Source organism: Gorilla gorilla, chromosome 8 (assembly GCF_029281585.2).
Source record: "Gorilla gorilla gorilla isolate KB3781 chromosome 8, NHGRI_mGorGor1-v2.1_pri, whole genome shotgun sequence".
NCBI classification, from domain to species: Eukaryota; Metazoa; Chordata; class Mammalia; order Primates; family Hominidae; genus Gorilla; species Gorilla gorilla.
This window is the reverse complement of record NC_073232.2, coordinates 33,428,826-33,449,438: the sequence shown is the minus strand read 5'-3', so window position 1 is coordinate 33,449,438 and position 20,613 is coordinate 33,428,826. Positions and strand designations below refer to the sequence as shown.

At 41.5% G+C, this 20,613-nt stretch overlaps 1 protein-coding gene across 16 annotated transcripts in view; it reads right to left on the bottom strand.

The window, feature by feature from the left end:
• Window positions 1-20,613, bottom strand: part of KIAA1217 (KIAA1217 ortholog) — a 342,128-nt gene that overhangs the window by 97,722 nt on the left and 223,793 nt on the right. For 12 of the 16 annotated variants that reach the window (XM_004049166.5, XM_055351996.2, XM_055351994.2 and 9 more), the window contains 2 exons: window positions 16,977-17,175; window positions 11,707-11,800 (listed from right to left, as the gene is read on the bottom strand). In XM_004049166.5, coding sequence (XP_004049214.2) covers window positions 11,707-11,800; window positions 16,977-17,175 — 293 coding nt within the window. Of the gene's footprint in view, window positions 1-386; window positions 738-11,706; window positions 11,801-16,976; window positions 17,176-20,613 lie in introns of those variants that run through there. The other 4 variants (XM_019035085.4, XM_019035084.4, XM_055352011.2 and 1 more) reach the window with 2 other exon arrangements.

Genomic DNA, 20,613 nt, shown 5'->3' with positions numbered 1-20,613 from the left:
GACACTGAATGTATGTCAACATCTTCATGAAAACACTGAAAATTGTCACAGAGCACATAAATCAACAAGACCTGTAAAAGCAAACTATGTTGGCACTTTAAATCCCATTCCAAATTATAAGGTTAGCCAGAAACTAGACCACAAGATTTATAGATTGAAGACCAGCCCAGTTTAATTTAAGTGGATTTCAAAAAAACAGAATAATGTCAATAACAAAGAGAGGTTTTCTTCTAGGCAGTGTGCAAGAAGTTAAAATAAAACCTAAAATTGCAATCGCCTATTGCATTGAACTTGAATACAGAAGACAAGTTAATGAAAGATAAACGTGCCAGAGCATGAAAAAAGATTCTAAAGATAATATCCTATCATAAAGGCACAGTTCTTACCTTACATTTTCCGTGAGCCTTTCTTTTCTAGAAGAAACTTTCTAGACTTGCAGAGACCTCGAAACAACCCCTCTCTCCAAAGCTTTCAGCTTTGCCTGTCTTCATGGTGACTAAATGCAAGCCTTGGGTTTTTTACAGAAGGAAGCTTTTAGTCAAAATATGTGGTTTAAAGGAGCAGTATCCACTCTTGTTAAAACTATTTCACGGACATTCAGAGGTTTTGTTTCTACTCTATGAAAGTTAATTCTGAGTAGGAAGGCATTTTTCCTGTCCCGGAAATCAGCATAACTAAAACCAATGCTGAACTAACGAGAAATGTTTCTTCCATGTGTTCTGTCTGGCAGAAACTGCAAGCCATATCAAGGAAACACGTGATGTTTATAAATACAATATGGCTCATGTTGTCATAACCTCTCAATGACAAAAAATAAAAAAAAAGAGTACAAGGAAAAGCAAGCAGCCATGCAGCAGGAAAGATGAGATTTGTATCACTTGGAAGTTGCATATCAGATGTGCATATATTACCTTTACTTGCTTCTAAAAAATAAGACTTTATAACTGGAAGCAGAGAAAGAACAAGAAAATATCTCCCATGTTCTGGATAGCCACTGTATTCAAATGTGTTTGCCTAGCTAATCATTTCTGTAAGAGTCCTTCCTTATCAATCATAACAGAAACATCTTTTTGCCTCCCAGAAAAGCACAATATAAAAAATATATCATTATGTATATCACTAATAAATGAGTTCCATAGTGTTAACTCCAGCAAATTATAGAACACAGGCAAGGATTTCATGAGCCTGAACTTATGTGAAAAATTATAGATGTCTGTATCATTATTGATTATTGAGTTAATTGATTATTGTCTGTATCATTATTGCTTTTTGCCAATATATCTTTAGGATCTTGCATGAGAGCTGAGACCAGAGGAAGAATCTGACTCACTATGGCTGATTGAGTGAATCAGTAAATGCTTACAGTAATGAAGTTAGGTTAACTGTTCTAAAATCATCACCCTTACGTTGTAAGTTTAGAGATATTTGAAATACTGACTATCAACTCAATCTAAAAGCAAGGGGCCAGGCACAGTGACTCATGCCTGTAATCCCAGCACTTTGGAAGGCATGGAGGGAGGATCCCTGGAGCCTAGGAGTTCAAAGCCAGCCTGGGCAACATAGGGAGACTGTGTCTCTACAAAGAATTCAGAAAATTAGCCAAGTATTGTGGTGTGTGCCAGTAGTTCCAGCTAATCAGGAGGCTGAGGCAGAGGATCACTTGAGCCAGGGAGGCTGAGGCTGCAGTGAGCCATGATTGTGCCACTGCATTCCAACCTGGGTGACAGAGCAAGACCCTGCCTTCAAAATAAAATAAAAATAAAGCAAAATAAAAGCAAGATTTGTCCTAGTGAATTATAAACACAGCAAAATCAGATCTATCTTATTTAGATTTGTTATGTAGGGAGTTAGTTTACGTTCTACCACAGGTGAATTCAACTCCTGAAAACTTCAGCCCCCCCGCCACACACAAAAAGGTTAGATAACTGTGTATTTCTGATGAACACTTATTTTAATCTGACAAAGTAGATTTTTTCTTTATTGTTATTCTTAAACTTCAGGGTTATTAACTTCTTTTTTTTTTGAGGTGGAGTCTCACTCTGTCACCAGGCTGGAGTACAGTGGTGTGATCTCGGCTCACTGCAATCTCTGCCTGCGGGGTTCAAGTGATTCTCCTGCCTCAGCCTCCTGAGCAGCTGGGACTATAGGCACGCGCCACCACACCCGGCTAATTTTTGTATTTTTAGTAGAGATAGGGTTTCACCATCTTGGCCAGGGTGGTCTTGATCTCTTGACCTCGTGATCTGCCCGCCTCAGCCTCCCAAAGTGCTGGGATTACAGGTGTGAGCCACCGCGCTCAGCCCAGGGTAATTAACTTCTATCAAATTATACTGATAGACTGAGGAAAGGCAGACATTCTTATTTCTCATTTGGGTCAGTGGCCAATAGCGGGATACATTAGGTAATGTGCTATAAGCCTCAAACACGTACCTTTACAAATCACTGTATTGCTCTTAGTAGATAAGGCACTAACTAACTGAAAGTTGGTGATAGAAAAGGGCTGAAGTAAGTATCTTTTTCTATCCAGGTATTTAATGAGAATCTACTCAGGGCAGGGCATTGTCCGAGAGAGCCACAGGGAGCGTGAAGATGAATGAAATGGAGACCCTGTCCCCGAGAAGCTTAGAGCTGAAAGACACTTAAGACGTGTGGACAGAAAACCAAACACCACATGTTCTCACTCATAGGTGGGAATTGAACAATGAGAACACTTGGACACAGGGTGGGGAACATCACACACTGGGGCCTGTCGTGGGGTGGGAGGAGTGGGGGGGCATAGCATTAGGAGATATACCTAATGTAATGATGAGTTAATGGGTGCAGCACACCAACATGGCACATGTATACATATATAACACATTGTGCACATGTACACATATATAACACATTGTTCATATGTACCCCAGAACTTAAAGTATAAAATAAATAGATAAATAAATAAATATATAAATCGTTCATTAAAAAAAGAATAAAATGGTGAAAGGAAAAGAAAAAGATGCGTGCATCAATAACTCAGTGCAGGCAGGAAAAGGGGAGTGCACAAAGAGAGCGGGGCAGGGAGGTGAAGTTCTATGGAAGTTTCGAGAAGGGACAGTGAGTGGTGAGGTTTGGAAAGAGAAGAGTGAGAGAGGCTTGATGAAGAGAGTGGCTTCTGGGTTAGGTCTTCAGAAATGAGCGGCCCATGGACATGTGGCGATGACTCATGGACACGCTGATGAAGACAGTGGTGGGAAAGGACGGATGGTAGTGACCACAGGCATGATTACAAAGGCCAATTCTAGAGTTGGCCTGCCTGGCTCTAAATTCAGCTCCACTCCTCTTTAGCTGGGTAGCTTTCAGCAAGCACACTGACCTCTCTTAAGCCTCAGCTTCCACTTCTGAAACAGGAGAATAATAAGAACTTCTCTCACATTGTATAGGTGTGAAAATCAAATGGCAGTAAATACAAGCAAATTGCTCAGTATGGTGACTGGCACAGAGTAAGCACGTCAGTATTACTGGTATTGATACCATTGTCATTGCATGAGTGAAGGGGATATTACAGGTGGGTCAAAAACGATCTCTAAATAGATAATCAGCTAGGAGTGTTTTCTGAAACTTCCATTTCTGTGGGATTCTTTTGTTACTATGGGATGACTTGATACTCCCTGAATCCCAAACCCCTCTTCTCAACCAGAACACTGCCCTGTGAGAAAAAGTGCTCTGAGTTCAGTGGCCACTGCAGACACACATGCTAAATGGGCAACTCACTCTTTTTCTTTTCTTTTCTTTTTTTAATGGATATATTTTTAGTGTGCTCAGAAGAGAAGAGAATGAAGCAAAATTAAATATAAAAAGATACCATGAAAGAGATGTATAATGAAATTAAGCAACCTACTCATCTGACAAAGGGCTAATATCCAGAATCTACAATGAACTCAAACAAATTTACAAGAAAAAAACAAACAACCCCATCAACAAGTGGGCAAAGGATATGAACAGACACTTCTCAAAAGAAGACATTTATGCAGCCAAAAAACACATGAAAAAATGCTCACCATCACTGGCCATCAGAGAAATGCAAATCAAAACCACAATGAGATACCATCTCACACCAGTTAGAATGGCAATCATTAAAAAGTCAGGAAACAACAGGTGCTGGAGAGGATGTGGAGAAATAGGAACACTTTTACACTGTTGGTGGGACTGTAAACTAGTTCAACCATTGTGGAAGTTGGTGTGGCGATTCCTCAGGGATCTAGAACTAGAAATACCATTTGACCCAGCCATCCCATTACTGGGTATATACCCAAAGGACTATAAATCATGCTGCTATAAAGATACATGCACAGATATGTTTATTGTGGCACTATTCACAATAGCAAAGACTTGGAACCAACCCAAATGTCCAACAATGACAGACTGGATTAAGAAAATGTGGCACATATACACCATGGAATACTATGCAGCCATAAAAAATGATGAGTTCATGTCCTTTGTAGGCACATGGATGAAGCTGGAAACCATCATTCTCAGCAAACTATCGCAAGGACAAAAAACCAAACACCGCATGTTCTCACTCATAGGTAGGAATTGAAGAATGAGAACACATGGACACAGGAAGGGGAACATCACACACCAAGGACTGTTGTGGGTGGGGGGAGGGGGCAGGGATAGCATTAGGATATACCTAATGCTAAATGATGAGTTAATGGGTGCAGCACACCAACATGGCACATGTATACATATGTAACAAACCTGTTGTGCACATGTACCCTAAAACTTAAAGTATAATAATAATTAAAAAAAGAAATGAAACAAATGTTTAATAAAGGATATTTTGTGTGTTCTAAAGTCTTAGTAGGAACATCACTTCAAAATTGCAAAACTTAAACGGAAATATCAAGGAAGGGAGGCTGTGGGCTGTGTATAAACAAGCAGAAACAAGTTCAAATCCAGTGTCTGACATTGATCAGATGTGTGAGCTTGGGAAAGACCTCTTTGGCTTCAGTTTTATCACCTGTGAAAATGAAGTCAGTATACCCACTTTGCCAGAGTTACTGACTAATTTAAATAATATGTAAAGTACTTAACACACTGCCTACTCTGCAGACACAAAAAGGTTTGCTATCTTCTATCTAGAACAACGATGGTAGAGAATGAATACTATTTATATCCTGATAGATTGCACCAAGAAATTAATAGAGTTCCTATACATTTTTACAGTTTTACAGAAAAAAGAAGTCAAAGTAGAATGTGCAACCAAAGGAAGATGAAAGTAGGAAAATTAAAAAGAGAGTCCAGGAATGAAGCCAACACACAAAACACACGCCACAAATGCCTGTACCCTTGCTGTGGGTGGGCCACAAATTTAATTCTAAGCTTTAGAGTAGCAACACAAAGAGGGAAAATGATCACTTACAAGACTCAAAGTGTCCATATGATCAAAATAAACCAGGAGAAGCATAACTATTTCTGGTGATGAGAACAGAGAGATATTTTTACAGTGGGTCCTCATTAATGATAGAAAATGAATAATATGGCATTTGTAGGACCATCAGTAGGACACTCAGCGCATCCTGTTTAACAAGTGTGTTTACTCTGCACTCACCAGGGGTTAAGATGCCATGACTGGTTTTTGGAGGGACGTGAAGATGAACCATCACATCATATGGCTTGTGGCTTTGAAGAGTGTACAGTCTTTTGCATGAGATGAACACACAGCTAAATGATTATAACACAATGCAAATGTGCAACAGGCCCCCAAAAGGGAAAGATGAATTCTGACAGAGCATTAGCGAAAGCTTCCTGGAGTAGGAAGGCTTTTATCTGGGCTCTAAAAACAAGTTTTTATTATTTTGTAAAAGATTTTATTATGGGCTGGGCATGGTGGCTCACGCCTGTAAATCCAGCACTTTAGGAGGCTGAGGCGGGTGGATCACCTGAGGTCAGGAGTTCGAGACCAGCCTGGCCAACGTGGTGAAATCCCATCTCTAGTAAAAAATACAAAAATGTGCCAAGAGTGGTGGTGTGCACCTGTATTCCCGGCTACTTGAGAGGCTAAGGGAGGAGAACTGCTTGAACACGGGAGGCAGAGGTTGCAGTGAGGTGAGATCGCACCACTGCACTCCAGCCTGGTGACAGAGTGAGACTCTGTCTCAGAAAAAAAAAAAAAAGAAAAAAAGAAAAGAAAACAAACAGATTTTATTATGAAAATTTTCAAACACAAAAAAGTAGAGAAAACAATAAAAGGTACCCCCATCATCCAGCTTTGACATTTTTCAACATTTTACCAATTTTGTTTCATCTACTTCCACCTTTTTGTTTTCTTGGTTTGCTGCAGTATTTTAAAGCAAGTCCCATTTTTCATGTCATTTAACCTGTATACACTTTAGTATGTTCCATCTTTTAAAACATAACCACTAACCTATTATTATGCCTAACAGAATTACCAGCTATCCCTTCATATCTCCTGATTCCTAACACATGTTCAAATTTCCCCAATAGTTTTAAAGATGTCTTTTACAGTTGCTTTGTTCTTCTCAAAATCTGAAGATGGTGCACAGGCCACATTTTGTTATTACGGTACAGAAGGCCCCCGAGAAACTTAACTGTGCTCCCTCCCACACTTTTTTTTCATGCCTGCAATTTGCTGCAGGAATTAGACAATTGTCCTGGAATATGTTAGATGAGTAGAATTTTGAAAGGCAGATATGTAGAGAGGGAGAGTGAATTTGAGACACTTGGAAAAAGAGAACAGGAGAATGAGATGTGGGAAGTAAGAACTGTTAGGTGATTCAGTAGAGAGATAATGAAGGCTATAATTTCAGCAGCCACGGTGCCTGGGTTTAAATCCCTGTTCTGCTACTCTCTGGCTGTGTGGCCTTGGGGAAATCTCTTAACATAAGGAGCTGTCTCATCATCTGTAAACAGGGGGGCTTATACCAAGACCTGGCTCAAAAGTTTATCTTGAGGATTAAATAATTAACATTACTGTCCAGGCGCAGTAGCCCACGCCTGTAATTTGGGAGGCTGAGGCAGGTGGATCACCTGAGGTCGGGAGTTTGAGACCAGCTGACCAACATGGCAAAATCCCATTTCTTCTAAAAATACAAAAATTAGCCAGGTATAGTGGTGCATGCCTGTAATCCCAACTACTCAGTAGGCTGAGGTGGGAGAATCGCTTGAACCTGGGAGGCAGAGGTTGCAATGAGCCGAGATTGCAGCACTGCACTCCAGCCTGGATGGCACAGCGAGACTCTCTCTCAAAAAAAAAAAAAAAAAAAAAAAAAAAAATTCCCACAAAAGTGCTTAATAAATGCTCAAATAAGTTAGCTATTGTAAGAATACTGGTACAGGCAGTGGCAGAAGGGTCATCTGTTAGAGGCCTTGCAGAGTGGAGTGGATGAACTCTGGTGACCAGCTGGATGCATGAAAGAATAAAGGTCAGGCAAGAGAAGAATCATTGATAACTCGATGTTTTACATCCCTCCTCCCACATTCCCCAAAATATGCATGCATACACACACAGGCACACATGCATGTGCACACACATACACACATACCCCATCATAGCCCCTCCATTCTTCAAAAGGTAATCAAGAAGGATAAAGACTTGAGTGGAAAAAAGATTAGGAATTTTTTCTTCAACAGAATGCATTGGAAACCACGGAAATGATCTCCATATGAAGACACTTAGAAGCTGAACATTTGGGTCTTGAATTCTAGAGATGGCAGAGCTAGGGATATGGCTTCAAGGGTCAACCACACTGATGTAATAGTCAAACAAGTGGTAAGATAAAAATCACAAGTGCAAAGGTTCAGATAAAAAAGAGTAAATTTAAAAAAACAAAACAAATAAACTCCAAACTAGAGAAGCCTGCTTAAACACAGGCAAGAGGAAGAAGAGTTAGGGAATGAAGGAAGCCGAGGTGTCTGTGAATGCAGACAAGGTATTTAGACACAAAAGTGCCATGGAGACCAATGATTTATAAGGAGAACATTCACTGGTGTCAAATACACAGATCAGTAGAAGAGGGGTGGGAGGCAGCAATTACCTTGGGTATTAGGGAAGAATTTAAGAGGTAGGGCCAATCTGGTAATTGTCTATATACAAGTAAAAATCAAAGACATGCAAGAGAAATTAAAGGAAGCAGAGAAGAGGGAGAGTATTAAATGATGAGAGCAGAGAGTCTTGGAAAGTTGTCTTAAAGCACACAAGAAGGTGGAGAAGCCCCCACACTATGAAAAAGCCACCAGGTTTGGTGACTAGCAAGTCACCCTCAAAGCAGAATTGTCCAGTTCCTTCAACAAACTGCTGGTATGGAAAAACGTGTACTTTTTGAGAGTCATGAAATGGAATGGTTCCATCTTCAAGTTGTACATTTGTGAATTTAAAACCCTGTGAGTACATATATAAATTTTGCAAAAGGGCCTGTTCCATATGGTGAGCTCAGTCCCTTGGGAACTGAATTATCAAAGCTCCTATCTGATGTAAGGAAACAAAAGCCATGCAATTAAATTAGATCAGGGTGGTGGGTAGAGAAACAGGAGCCAGGTATGCTGAGTTCCAGCCGAGAACCACAAGTCTCCTTAGACAGACTAGCCTCAAAAATGCTCAGCTAGATGCTAGATGAAAATTTAGTACACGTTTTCCCCACCAAGCATGCATTCCACGCACACTCTGAGGCCTAGTCTAGCACGCCTCCTGAGTAACACATTTCCAATCATAAAACCGCTCTGGGAAGACTGTTTTAGATGGAGAGTTTTATATTTTCTTTTCTTTCAAAGGCAAGATATTACATTCATTGGTTAAGGAAAGTCTCAGAAGCCCCTGAGGAGTTCTGGTGTGACTTTTGTTGCCCCTCTGCTTATTCCAACTGATGTTTTTCATGATATGCATGTTTACTGGTCATAAGCAGGCAGCTGGGAGGTCTGTGCCAGGCTGTCTCTGGAGGCTGGGGAGTGAGGTCTAATGACATCAGGGGCAGGACTGCAGTGACTGACTCATGTGAGTAGTTAGCATCGAATTCCTTCATGGCCACGCTCACATTGCAAACATAAGGGAGGACGGAGTTCCCTAACCCCACCCTGCAGCGTGGTTTAGTCTACAACAATTGATGCTTGCTCTGTTCTCTGTTTCTGTTCTCCACCATGGGCAGTGGGTTGTGCAGCTGGGCTCCAGAGGCAGGGCTCAACAAAGCTTCCTGCCCTTTAATGGCAATGCAGCCACATTCATCAAGAAAGGAAAAAGAATTCCAACCTGCAGAGCCAAAAGGTGAGGGCAGCTGAATTCCATGCCTTTTAGTGTCTATAATCTGTGAACAGGAACCAAGTTGCAAACTGCAGGCATGATCACACCTAGCTGGCTTTGAAACCGCTTTCTATTTCTCATTTCTAAGTAATCTGCATTGACACACAAAAGCTTTTCTGCTGGTTAGATGGTGAACATTTACTGTCCCTTCATTTGGGGACAATGATTGAGTTTCTCACACACACAAAATGAGGGCTTAAAGTAGGCTCCGGGTAACCCAGAAAAAGTGATCAGCAGGGTTTCATCTTCAAGTAAGAACAGAACCACTCTGCAGAAACCCACAGCACATGTTCTGCATATCCTGATCAGCTTTGTTCATACGGTCAATATTCGATTCTCTCAGTCCTCACTGCTGGTCCTTACGTAGGTACCAGAGCTGCTGGAGGGTTAAAACAGGTGTCTTTCCAGCCACAAACAAGATTCTCAGAGGCGATTCTGGGGTACCTGTGTGGAAATGGCTCTATGTGATAGGAACAGAACTCTCAGCACCATGGAACTCCAGGGTGAAGCCTAGACATAGCAAAAAATAAAGATATTCAAGGAGCAAAGACATTGATTAATGTCTCTGAGAAAGAGAATAACAGAGTAATAAAAGGCAAATGGTGCTGTAATATTTAGTCCACGCTTCACGATTGGCATGACTCAATCTGTCTCCATGTGGCTCTGGTTTACTCATAAAGTATAACTGGCAAAATAAGGCTGAAAATCCTAGAATTTCTGAAGTAGCGACACAGCTTTCAATTCAAGTCACACATCATTTCTGACACAAAAATAACAGCAGTTGAGTACGTGAGAGGCCTTTCCCTCCAGAAGTGTAGGCTCTGATCCCACAATGTCGTCATTCATATTCCAGTCCAGAAGGACAGACTTCTCCCAGCACTTTCAGCTAGATCTGCTGGCTTCTTTTATGGTTCTAAACTTACCCCATATGGAAAGCAGAATGCGGGTCCCTGAAAAATGTCTGCATCCTAGTCCCCTCAACCTGTGACTACATCAGGTTACATGGAAAAGGGGGAGTCAAGATTGCCAGTCAGCTGACCTTGAAATAGGGAGATTTTTCTGGAGGATCAGGGAGGCTCAATGTCCTTAAAGTGTCCTTAAAAGTGGACGTGGGAGGGTTAGGGATGTGAGCATGGAAGCACGGTCAAAGGGAAGCTATCTTGCTGGGTTTGAGGATGGAGGAAGAGGACAGCAAACCAAGAAATGTTGATGACCTCTAGAAGTTGGGAAAAAAAAAAAAAGGAAAGATTCTCCCTAGGGCCTCCAGAAAAGAATGCATACCTGCTGGTGACCCCTTATGTCAGACCAGAGAGACTTTCAGTCTACAGACTCTAAAATTTAAGAGAGTAAATCTGTGTTGTTTTAAGTCACTGAATTTGTCCTAATTTATTACAGCAGCAACAGGAAACTAATATGTACTATCAGGAAGCAGAGACAGCCTCGCTCAGGAACAAAACTGCAGCTCCAAGACAGAACAGTGCCTGGGTTTCTTTGGCAATAAAAGGTAATCATTTATTTATTTATTTTTCTAGTTAAACTTGAGCATCCAGCCAAGTGCTAATCTGTAGAAAAGATGAGAAAAAATGGCACAGTGTCTTCCAAATGTGTGTGTGTGTGTGTAGGGGGTGTACAGCTGAGAAGCTAATCTTCTTTTTACCTCCCAGTTTTGCTACAGAGGAATGTAGCCTTATTTTTAGAAACTCAATCCCTTTCTAGTGGACCTGCATTAATGTGATCTTAAAATCTGCTTTTTCAGTTTCTCCTTTTTTTTTCTTCAAAACATCCCTGTGTGCTTTGAATGTCTGGATAATCTCCTGAGACAATCTAAAGCTAGAGAATTTTAGTTCCCAAATCATGCAGATTTTTGTATTATGACCTCAGCATGGTTCAGAGAGGATATGGTAATATTTAAGACAGTACAACAACAAAATTCTTCCAGGGTAGCTCCTGAATTAGAAGGTGAGAAATTGAATTAGAATGTTAGAACTTGGAAGAGCTAATGTAAGAATATGAATAGATTTTCCATGCAATTGTGCACCTTGCTGTTTGCCTTTTTGTATGTTAGGTTTGCTTTAATTGGAGGAAAGAAATGCAAGAGATCTTCTGAGTCAGTTAATATATTGTGGACCAGGGACCCTTTTATAGGAAGATTTTCAGAATTCATTTAAAGTAAGGACATAACTCCTTGCTTAAAGATAAATTAGGATGTGTCCAGCCTTATTTTAATCCCTTTGCCCTAAATAACCAGGAAATCTTACTTCTCTACCAAGAACAAATAATGATCCACTAGGTGAGATGAGTGCGGAGAACCCTCCAAAACTCAGTTGTAGAGTATGATTACATCAGGAGTACAAGCAAGAGGAGGGACGCTTTGACCCACTGAAGATAATTAAAAATAGGACAGAAACACTTACCCTCATGTCTCCATTCATAGTTTTTGGTGTGTGATTAAATGCATGTGCAGGATCCTTGTTGTACACTTTGAGGAGTGATCTGTCTTGAATGTTCCTGGAATCAAAAACATCGATAACTATGGCAGATGAAAGAAGCCTGACTTTGGCCATTTCCTTAGCCTGCCCTTAAAGATCAGGTAAAAAACATGAACAGACAATCCAAAGGCTATCTACAGTACGCCAGTCAAAAGCTATGTGACCATAAAATAGGCAATTATAAATACGGAAAAGAAGAAGAAAAATGACTTCAGCTTTTCTCTCCTTTTCTTGTTCCCCAAGAAAGTATTATTCCTCCAGTATAGCTCCCCACCCATAAACGTTGGGTAGCATGAACTTTCTTTCAAGATTCCGAGTATGGAAAGCTAAGGCTTTAAAAAAAAACAATAAAGTTCCAATATTTACAATACATTCAAAGAGATTTGGTTAATATTTAAATATTTAATTGTTTACTTTTCCCAAACACCTGGTTTGCTGCTTATCTAATGAATGTACATGAAAGAAGATTTTTTTCTTTTTCTTTTCTTTTTTTTTTTTTTTTGCCTTCAAACACTTTCGGCAACTGAAAGAAAAGGTATCTGGAGTCCAGAAAAAAAAAAAAACAAAAAAAAAACAGTACCACAAAGATCTAATATCTTTACCATGCCTTTTTTCCTTCCATAGTGGGTTAGAAAATTAGTTTTTCTATATACAAATCGAATTGCTGGATGTGAAGAAATAGCAGCAGATAAATTCTTCTTTTTTCTCTGAACCCAGCTCTTAGAGCCAAGGTGTCATAACGTAGCCAAAGACAGGATCAGAGCCTACCTTAAAATTATCGAAGAGCACATGAATATCTATGAAGTCTCTCTCCCTCCATGTTCAGCTTTCATCAGCAGAAGGGCCACCCAAGGCCCTTTTGGCTCTGTCTACACTGCGATCCCTTCCAATGCCGGCTGGGCTAGCTCAGAGAAATGCCTGCAGGAGGAAGAATTCCTCTCTTCCAGGTGCAGCCTCATTTAGTGGGCTGACCCAACCACTGGGATTACTGGCTTGTGTTTCTGTTTTAACTGAAGTGGAGGATTCTTGGACTAGTCTTCTCTCTCTCCTTTAAATATCCGCCAGTAATTGCTTTGAAGCAATGACTAGCCCAAGCTTGCACGGTTGCTCCAGTAGCTTGTTAGAAGTCGGCTTGAGAAGGAACCAGCAGCCCTGTTATTAAAGGGGGCTGGGTGAATATGAAGGGGAGACTCACAGAGGTAAGGATGTGGGGTTTCACTAAAGGAGCTCCCCATTTGGCCAGAGGAAGGAGTCATAGGCGAGGACGTGAAAAACTAGAAAACCTCACGGGAGCCATGAAAAAGACTAACTGTGATTCTGGAAGTATTTAAAATGCATGAGGTTGGTTTATCATGACTTTAGAAACATATTCATCTGAGATGAACCAACAGTAAAGGCCGGGGTTGCATTTACTGTGGCAACATTTACAACAAAATATTCTGACCTGAGCTCTCGTTAGCATTTCCCTAAGGAAAATATGAGGAGCCTAACACAATGATGAGATAGGCAACTGTTTAGCAAATATGCTCACACTTCAGAAACACTGAAGGAAGTGCAATGAAATTTGTCTCTGAATTTAGAAGATTAAAGTCACTGTCTCCAGTTGAAATCTACATGATACTTTTCTTTTGTCTTTTTCTTTTTCTTTTTTTTTTTTTTTTGTGACGGAGTCTCACTCTGTCGCCCAGGCTGGAGTGCAGTGGCACCGTCTCGGCTCACTGTGAGTTCCGCTTCCCGGGTTCACAGCATTCTCCTGCCTTAGCCTCCCCAGCAGCTGGGACTACAGGTGCCCGCCACCATGCCTGGCTAATTTTTTGTATTTTCAGTAGAGACGGGTTTTCACTGTGTTAGCCAGGATGGTCTCGATCTCCTGACCTCGTGATCCGCCCACCTCGGCCTCCCAAAGTGCTGGGATTACAGGCGTGAGCCACAGCGCCCAGCCTTTTTTTTTTTTGTCTTATATAATGCTGGTGGTGAAAATTTCTTCTACCATTCAAATAAAATATAATCAAGGCATTTAATGCATAAAATCAAGAAATAGAATAATTCTTTGGAAGCGACACGCATGTGCTCACATAGCATAAACATTACTGTCATCACCAAATAAAACATTGTCTTCATTTGAACATTTTTAGGTTCTTTTTTTTTATTTAAATCAAAGTAACTGAAAAGTAAAATTACAGACAAATTTATAAATCGGTGATCTTTCCACTTAAATATTTTAAATGAGAGTTTTTTAAAAATAACTTTAGGCTATCAAGCTGGGAGCAGTGGGTCACGCTTATAATCCCAGCACTTTGGGAGGCCGAGGTGAGCAGATCACTTGAGGTCAGGAGTTCGAGACAAACCTGGCCAACATGGTGAAACCCCATCTCTACTAAAAATACAAAAATTAGCCTGGCATGGTGGCGCACACCTGTAGTCCCAGCTACTCGGGAGGCTGAGGCATGAGAATTGCTTGAACCCAGGAGGTGGTGGCTGCAGTGAACTGAGATCATGCCACTGCACTCCAACCTGGGCGACAGAGTGAAATTCTGTCTCAAAAAAAAAAAAAAAAGTTAGGCTATCCGTACTACAACTTATGGATCAACAAGATCATCATTTTCACAAATATCAACATATTGACTGATGGGTTCACTTATTTTGTCAACTAGATTTCCATTAAGGAGAATCATGACCTTTTCTTCTTTTGCCTCCCTCTTATTTCTTTTATTTTGTGACTACTTCTCGACTTTCCCAAACAATGTAAAAAAGAAGGCAAAGTAGCCATACTTTGAAGCTTGAGAAAAGCTCTAGAAAATGGTGACTCATTGTAATATAAAAATCCTTGCATAGGCTGCAAGACAGTGAGGCCCAATTACTCATAATAACCTCATCAGCCTTGAGCTCCATAATCAAGTGTGGCTTCCCTAAGTTGCATGTTTACTTGCTATTACTGTGTCCTTCAATTCCTCTAATTGCAAAGGCAGAAATGTAAGATGATTGTTGTAACTGGCAGCTCCATGTAAAAACACTACGTGGGATTATATTACTACAAACATTGTCTTTAAATATAACGTGATTATTTCATGTTTCAAGTTTACGCTTTGTGAATGCAAAAAATTTCTTTCGGTGACAGCTTGATTAATAATTTAGTTTAAAAACAAACATGAGTTTTTGGGTACCCATGAATATTTAAACACATTTTTGAAAAGCTGTAAGGTTGTGAAACAGATGTAGTATCTATACCTTGAGGCATGTGTCAAACTTTGAAAGTTCTAAATTACTCATACACCTGGGCACATGCCTAAATATGTCATTTGTGATCACTGGTAGATACAGATCAGTTTACATTTATTATGCACTAGAGGCATATTTTTTAAAAGTGGTACCCATTAATTCCATGATGAAGAAACAGGGCAACCTGCTATCCCCCCAGGGTGTGGACTCAGAAACCCCAAGTTCTGCCTCCAGTGATTTGGTGAGGGAACATTCGAAGGAATCAAAAAGTTCTTGACCAAGAAGTGTGAACAGCCATGTTTGGGGCAGAGCTTGGTACTTAGCTGGCTGTGTGCTTTTGAATAAGTCCCTCAAATTTTATGCGTCTGAGTTTCTGGTTCCATAAAATGAAATGGCTGGATTAGTCACTAAATAATCTGTGGAGTTCTAAAATGTTTAGAGACCATACTAGCAACTGATTGCTTGTGTTGATCTAAGTCCTGTTTTCCAGGTTGTTTGGTTGGAACAGATCAAATGAGTTCTTTCTACTGTATACATGACACCAAAATGACAATAAAGATGCTTTTGAGCCGGGTGTGGTGGCCCACGCCTATAATCCCAACCATTTGGGAGTCGGAGACTAGAGGATTGCTTGCCTCAGGAGTTTCAGACCAGCCTGGGCAACATAGGGAGGTTCTGTCTCTACAAAAGATTAAAAATTAGCCAGATGTGATGGCATGTGCCGGTAGTCCCAGCTACTTGGAAGGCAGAGGTGGGAGGATCATTTGAGCCCAGAAGGTCGAGGCTGCACTGAGACATGATCATGCCACTGAGGTCCAGCCTGGGTGACAGAGCAAGACCCTGTCTTCAAAAAAAGAGAGATGAGGCCAGGCACGGTGGCTAACACCTGTAATCCTAGCACTTTGGGAGGCCGAGGCAGGTAGATCACCTGAGGTCAGGAGTTTGAGACCAGCCTGACCCACGTGGTAAAACCCCGTACCTACTAAAAATAGAAAAAAATTAGCTGGGCCTGGTCGTGGGTGCCTGTAATCCCAGCTACTTGGGAGGCTGAGGCAGGAGAATCGCTTGAACCCAGGAGGTGGAGGTTACAGTAAACGGAGATCGCGCCATTGTACTCCAGCCTGGGCAAAAGAGCAAGACTGTCTCATTTAAAAAAAAAAAAGAGAGAGAGGGAGAGAGAGATGCTTTTGTTTCTAACCGACTCTCAATCCCATCAATAGCAGGAGTCCATTTAGCTTAATTTTGGAGGATATTCAACTGGGGGCCCTGGGGAAAGGCCACCTGGAAAGTAAGATCTTTGGGTAAAGGACAACTCTTTAAGAAATGAATGGAAAGTGAAGATGCTTCTCAGTCTCTTTTCTTATGGAAAATAATACAGAGCCCACTGCTTTCATTCTAACTTGTTATGTGTAAATAACGACCCAGTGGGATCATTACCTAAAATGTCCACAGGGTCTTTCTATGGAGGAAAGAACACTTGAGAGGGAATTGGGAAAGTTCCAATATGAATGAAGTACTGCCTACAACTCTTATGACCTTGATCAGGTCTCTCCGCTACCTTTTTGGGCCTTAGTTTCCCTAACCCTTAGATAAAATGGTGGACTGAATCATTTCTAATGTTCTTTTCAGATGTAGCATTCAAAAATCTGTGGGGGAGAAATTTGTCCTCATTTTTATAAGCTATACCCTGTAAATGAATTGTAGAAAACCAGATAGTGAAATCATCTGACTGGGTGAAATAAGCCCAACCAATCAGGATAATGAATCTGCTTTCTTCACTAGGATATAAAGAAATTAGAATTTGGTATAAACTCTATGAAAGGGATATGATGGACCAAAAAAAACCAAAAAAACAAAAAACAAAAAAACACTCTAAATGCAATATAGTGGGTAAAAAAAAACCCCTCAAAAACAAAAACAAACAAACAAAAAACTCTAATGCAAAATGGCAGGCAAAAAATGATGTCACAACTTACCTTACATCATTTAATTCATAATAGACATTTCTGCTTTCATCTTTGATGTAAATGGCGACACCGGGCGATTCCAGCATTTTCATGGTGAGCTGCTGTGGAAAGGCACTTACGAAGAGAGCACGGATTGTGTCTGCACTTGTGATTTCATTCGGCATCCTGAGCTGCTTGGTTTCATCTCCATACTGGAGATAGAGAACCCCTGCACACAAAGGAAACAGTTATTAGTCACAGGTCAAGACTCAGGGCACACACAGCACAAGCTGAGCCACTTCTTTCCTGCTGCACTTAGGAACGTTCAGGACAAGCTTGGCAAGCATGTAACAAGAGATCTAGGTTTGGAATTTCCAAGGAATGCACTGTTTGGTTATTGTGTAAGTACTCACCTACATTCTTTGAAGTCCAAGCAGGTGTTAAAGAGCCTAATTTTCAAAAATTCAAGGGCTGGGTGCAATGGCTTATGCCTGTAATCCCAGTGCTTTGGGAGGCCATGACAAGAGGATTGCTTGAGGCCAGGAGTTCGAGACCCGCCTGGGCAATGTAGCAAGATCCCATCTCTTTGGAAAAAAAAAATTAGCTGGGTGTGGTGGCACATGACTGTAGTCTCAGCTACTCAGGAGGCTGTGGTGGGAAGATCACTTGAGGCTCAGAGTTGGAGTCTGCAGTGAGCTATGATTGCGCCACTGCACTCCAGCCTAAGTAATAGAGTGAGACCCTGACTCAAAAACAAACATGCAAGAAGCAAACCTCTGGTAGCCTAAAGCAAAAGACAATACTTGGCCAGGCGTGGTGACTCACGCCTGTAATCCCAGCACTTTGGGAGGCTGAGGCAGGCGAATCACTTAAGGTCAAGAGTTTCAGACCAGTCTGGCCAACATGGTGAAACCCCATCTCTACTAAAAATACAAAAATTAGCTGGGTGTGGTGGCACATGCCTGTAATCCCAGCTACTCAGGAGGCTGAGGCAAGAGAATTGCTTGAACCTGGGAGGTTGCAGTGAGCTGAGATCACGCCACTGCACTCTAGCCTGGGCGACAGAGTAAGACTCCATCTTAAAAAAAAAAAAAAAAAAGGACGATACTTAATTTCTTGGAAAGGTATATTTAGAAATCTGACCTCATAGAGTGATTTTTTTTTCATGTCTTTCATTAACTAGGAACACAATCATTATAGCCATGGGTAAGCTACATAGCTTAAATCTGTCTAGTCCATTCAGAAACATTTTCAGTGGAAATGCAACAAGATTTCTGTGGTTCTAATACATATTTATTTGAATGTTCATATCGTGCTAGAATCCGGCACCTCAATGTTTCAGAAATAAAATGGAAAAAGCACAGGATCCCAGAGTTCCCAGGGGGTATGTGGGCCCCAGTTCACCCTGTCTCCTAGCACTCACCCACCTGTGGAGAGCAGTTCTGTTCCACGTTGATTCTGGGCTTGGCTGTGTGACTTGCTTTGGCCAATGGGATATTAGCAAGTGTGATGCAAAAGGAAAGCTTGATATGTGTTTGCACCTGGAGTTTGTCCTCTTGGTGAGCTTGGTTTGGGGATGTTTCCTTTCAGAACTCAGCTTCTGAGGAGTCTAACCCAGCCACACGGGAGGTCACATGCTGAAGAACCACCCCATCTAAGTGCCCATTTTACAGCTGGAACCACTGAGGTTATGTGGATGAGCCATCTTGGGAGTGGTCTCCCCAGCCCCAGGTGAGCTACCCCAGCTGATGCCAGCAGAAATGAGATGGCCCCTCCAAGCACTGTCCAAATTGCAGAATCATAAGCAAATAAATGACTGTCATGTGAAGTCACTATGCTTAGGGTGATTTGTTATTCAGAAACAGATAACTGAAACAGGATATCCACAATCCTGACACTGAATTTGAGTCTTGCTTTTTGTGAGAATCTACTGGGGGTGAACTACTACCACTGGAGTAAGCTTTGGAAAGGGAGACTCAAAAGAGAAAAGAATGAATTCCGGTTCAATATGGCAGCCCATGTAATACATTTGTCTCTGCTTCCTCCAGAAATTCCATTAAACTGACAATAAGGGATACAAAAGCATACATCAAAGAAGTAAGGGAATGAGAGAGGAACTAACAGTAGACAAGAGCAAGCTGATACCTAAACCTTCAAGGGAATAATTCAACATAAAACATGCAGAGCCAGGGAAACTCAGGAAATGAGGCTCCCAACCCTTCTGAAGGTAGAAATGCAGAGTGAGTTGAATGCATGATGCCTGACTGAACTTGATTTTAAAATGGTGTAGCACAAAGGTCCCCAGCCTTCAGGCCACAAACCAGTACCAGTCCTTGGCTTGTTAGGAACTGGGCCACATAGCAGGAAGTGAGCCATGGCTGAGCGAGGGAATCTTCATCTGTATTTACAGCTGCTCCCCATTGCTCGAATCACTGTCTGAGCTCCACCTCCTGTCAGATCAGCGGCAGCATAAGATTCTCATAGGAGCGTGAACCCTACTGTGAACTGCGCATGGTGAGGGAACTAGGTTGCATGCGCCTTAAGAGAATCCCATGCCTGATGATCTGTCACTGTCACTCATCACCTCCAGATTGGACTGACTAGTTACAGGAAAACAAGCTCAGGGCTTCCACTGATTCTACATTATGGTGAGTTGTATAATTATTTCATTATATATTACAATGCAATAATAATAGAAATAAAGTGCATGCTAAATGTAATGCGTTTGAATCATCCCGAAACCATCTCCCCCTAACCCTGTCCATGGAAAAATTGTCTTCCACAAAACCGGTCCCTGGTGCCAAAAAGGCTAGGGACCACTGATGTAGCAAATGTCCATCTCTCTTCCCACCCCACTCAGCCAGGTAGCCACCCATCACATCCACAGAAGATGGAAGAGTCCACATCAAACACACTGGATTCTGGCTGACCAAGCATAGGGGAAGGGGCTGATATGCCCTCGACCGAATGCTGGCAAAGGGGCCAGCCCCTTAGTCAGGACACTGGAGGGTCCCCTCTAGGAATGCTGAATGACCCATGAGAAGAGACAAACTTTTGTGTGTATGTGAGAGACTGAGTCTTGCCTTGCTCTGTTGCCTAGGCTGGAGTGCAGTGACATGATCAGGGCTCACTGCAGCCCCAACCTCATGAATTCAAGCTATCCTCCCACCTCAGCCCCCTGAGTACCTGGGACCATAGGAGAGAACCACTACACCCAGCTAATTTTTTGTATATTTTTTTTTAGTGATGGGGTTTTGCCATGTTGCCTAGGCTGGTTTTAAACTCCTGAGCTCAAGTGATCTGACCACCTCGGACTCCCAAAGTGCTGGGATGACAGGCATGAGCTACCATGTCTGGCCTGACAAACAGATTTTTGAGGGTCATATTCAGATTCTGTCTGGTCACCCCATAGCGAAGCAGCCAGACCCACATATAAAACTTCCCAAAATTACAACCGTGCCTCCCTCTTACATTAACTGACTCCCAAGATGTCACAAACATTTTTATAAAATCTTCTAACACAAACGAAAACACCCAAAGAAATAGGAAAAAGAAACTCGGAAGAGAACAAACAGTCCAGAAAAAGGGGGAGCATTTGGAGGATAAGATCAGTCTCTGGGAACCATGAGAGCAGAATTTTAAAATTCAGTGAAGAAGAAAAAATTGA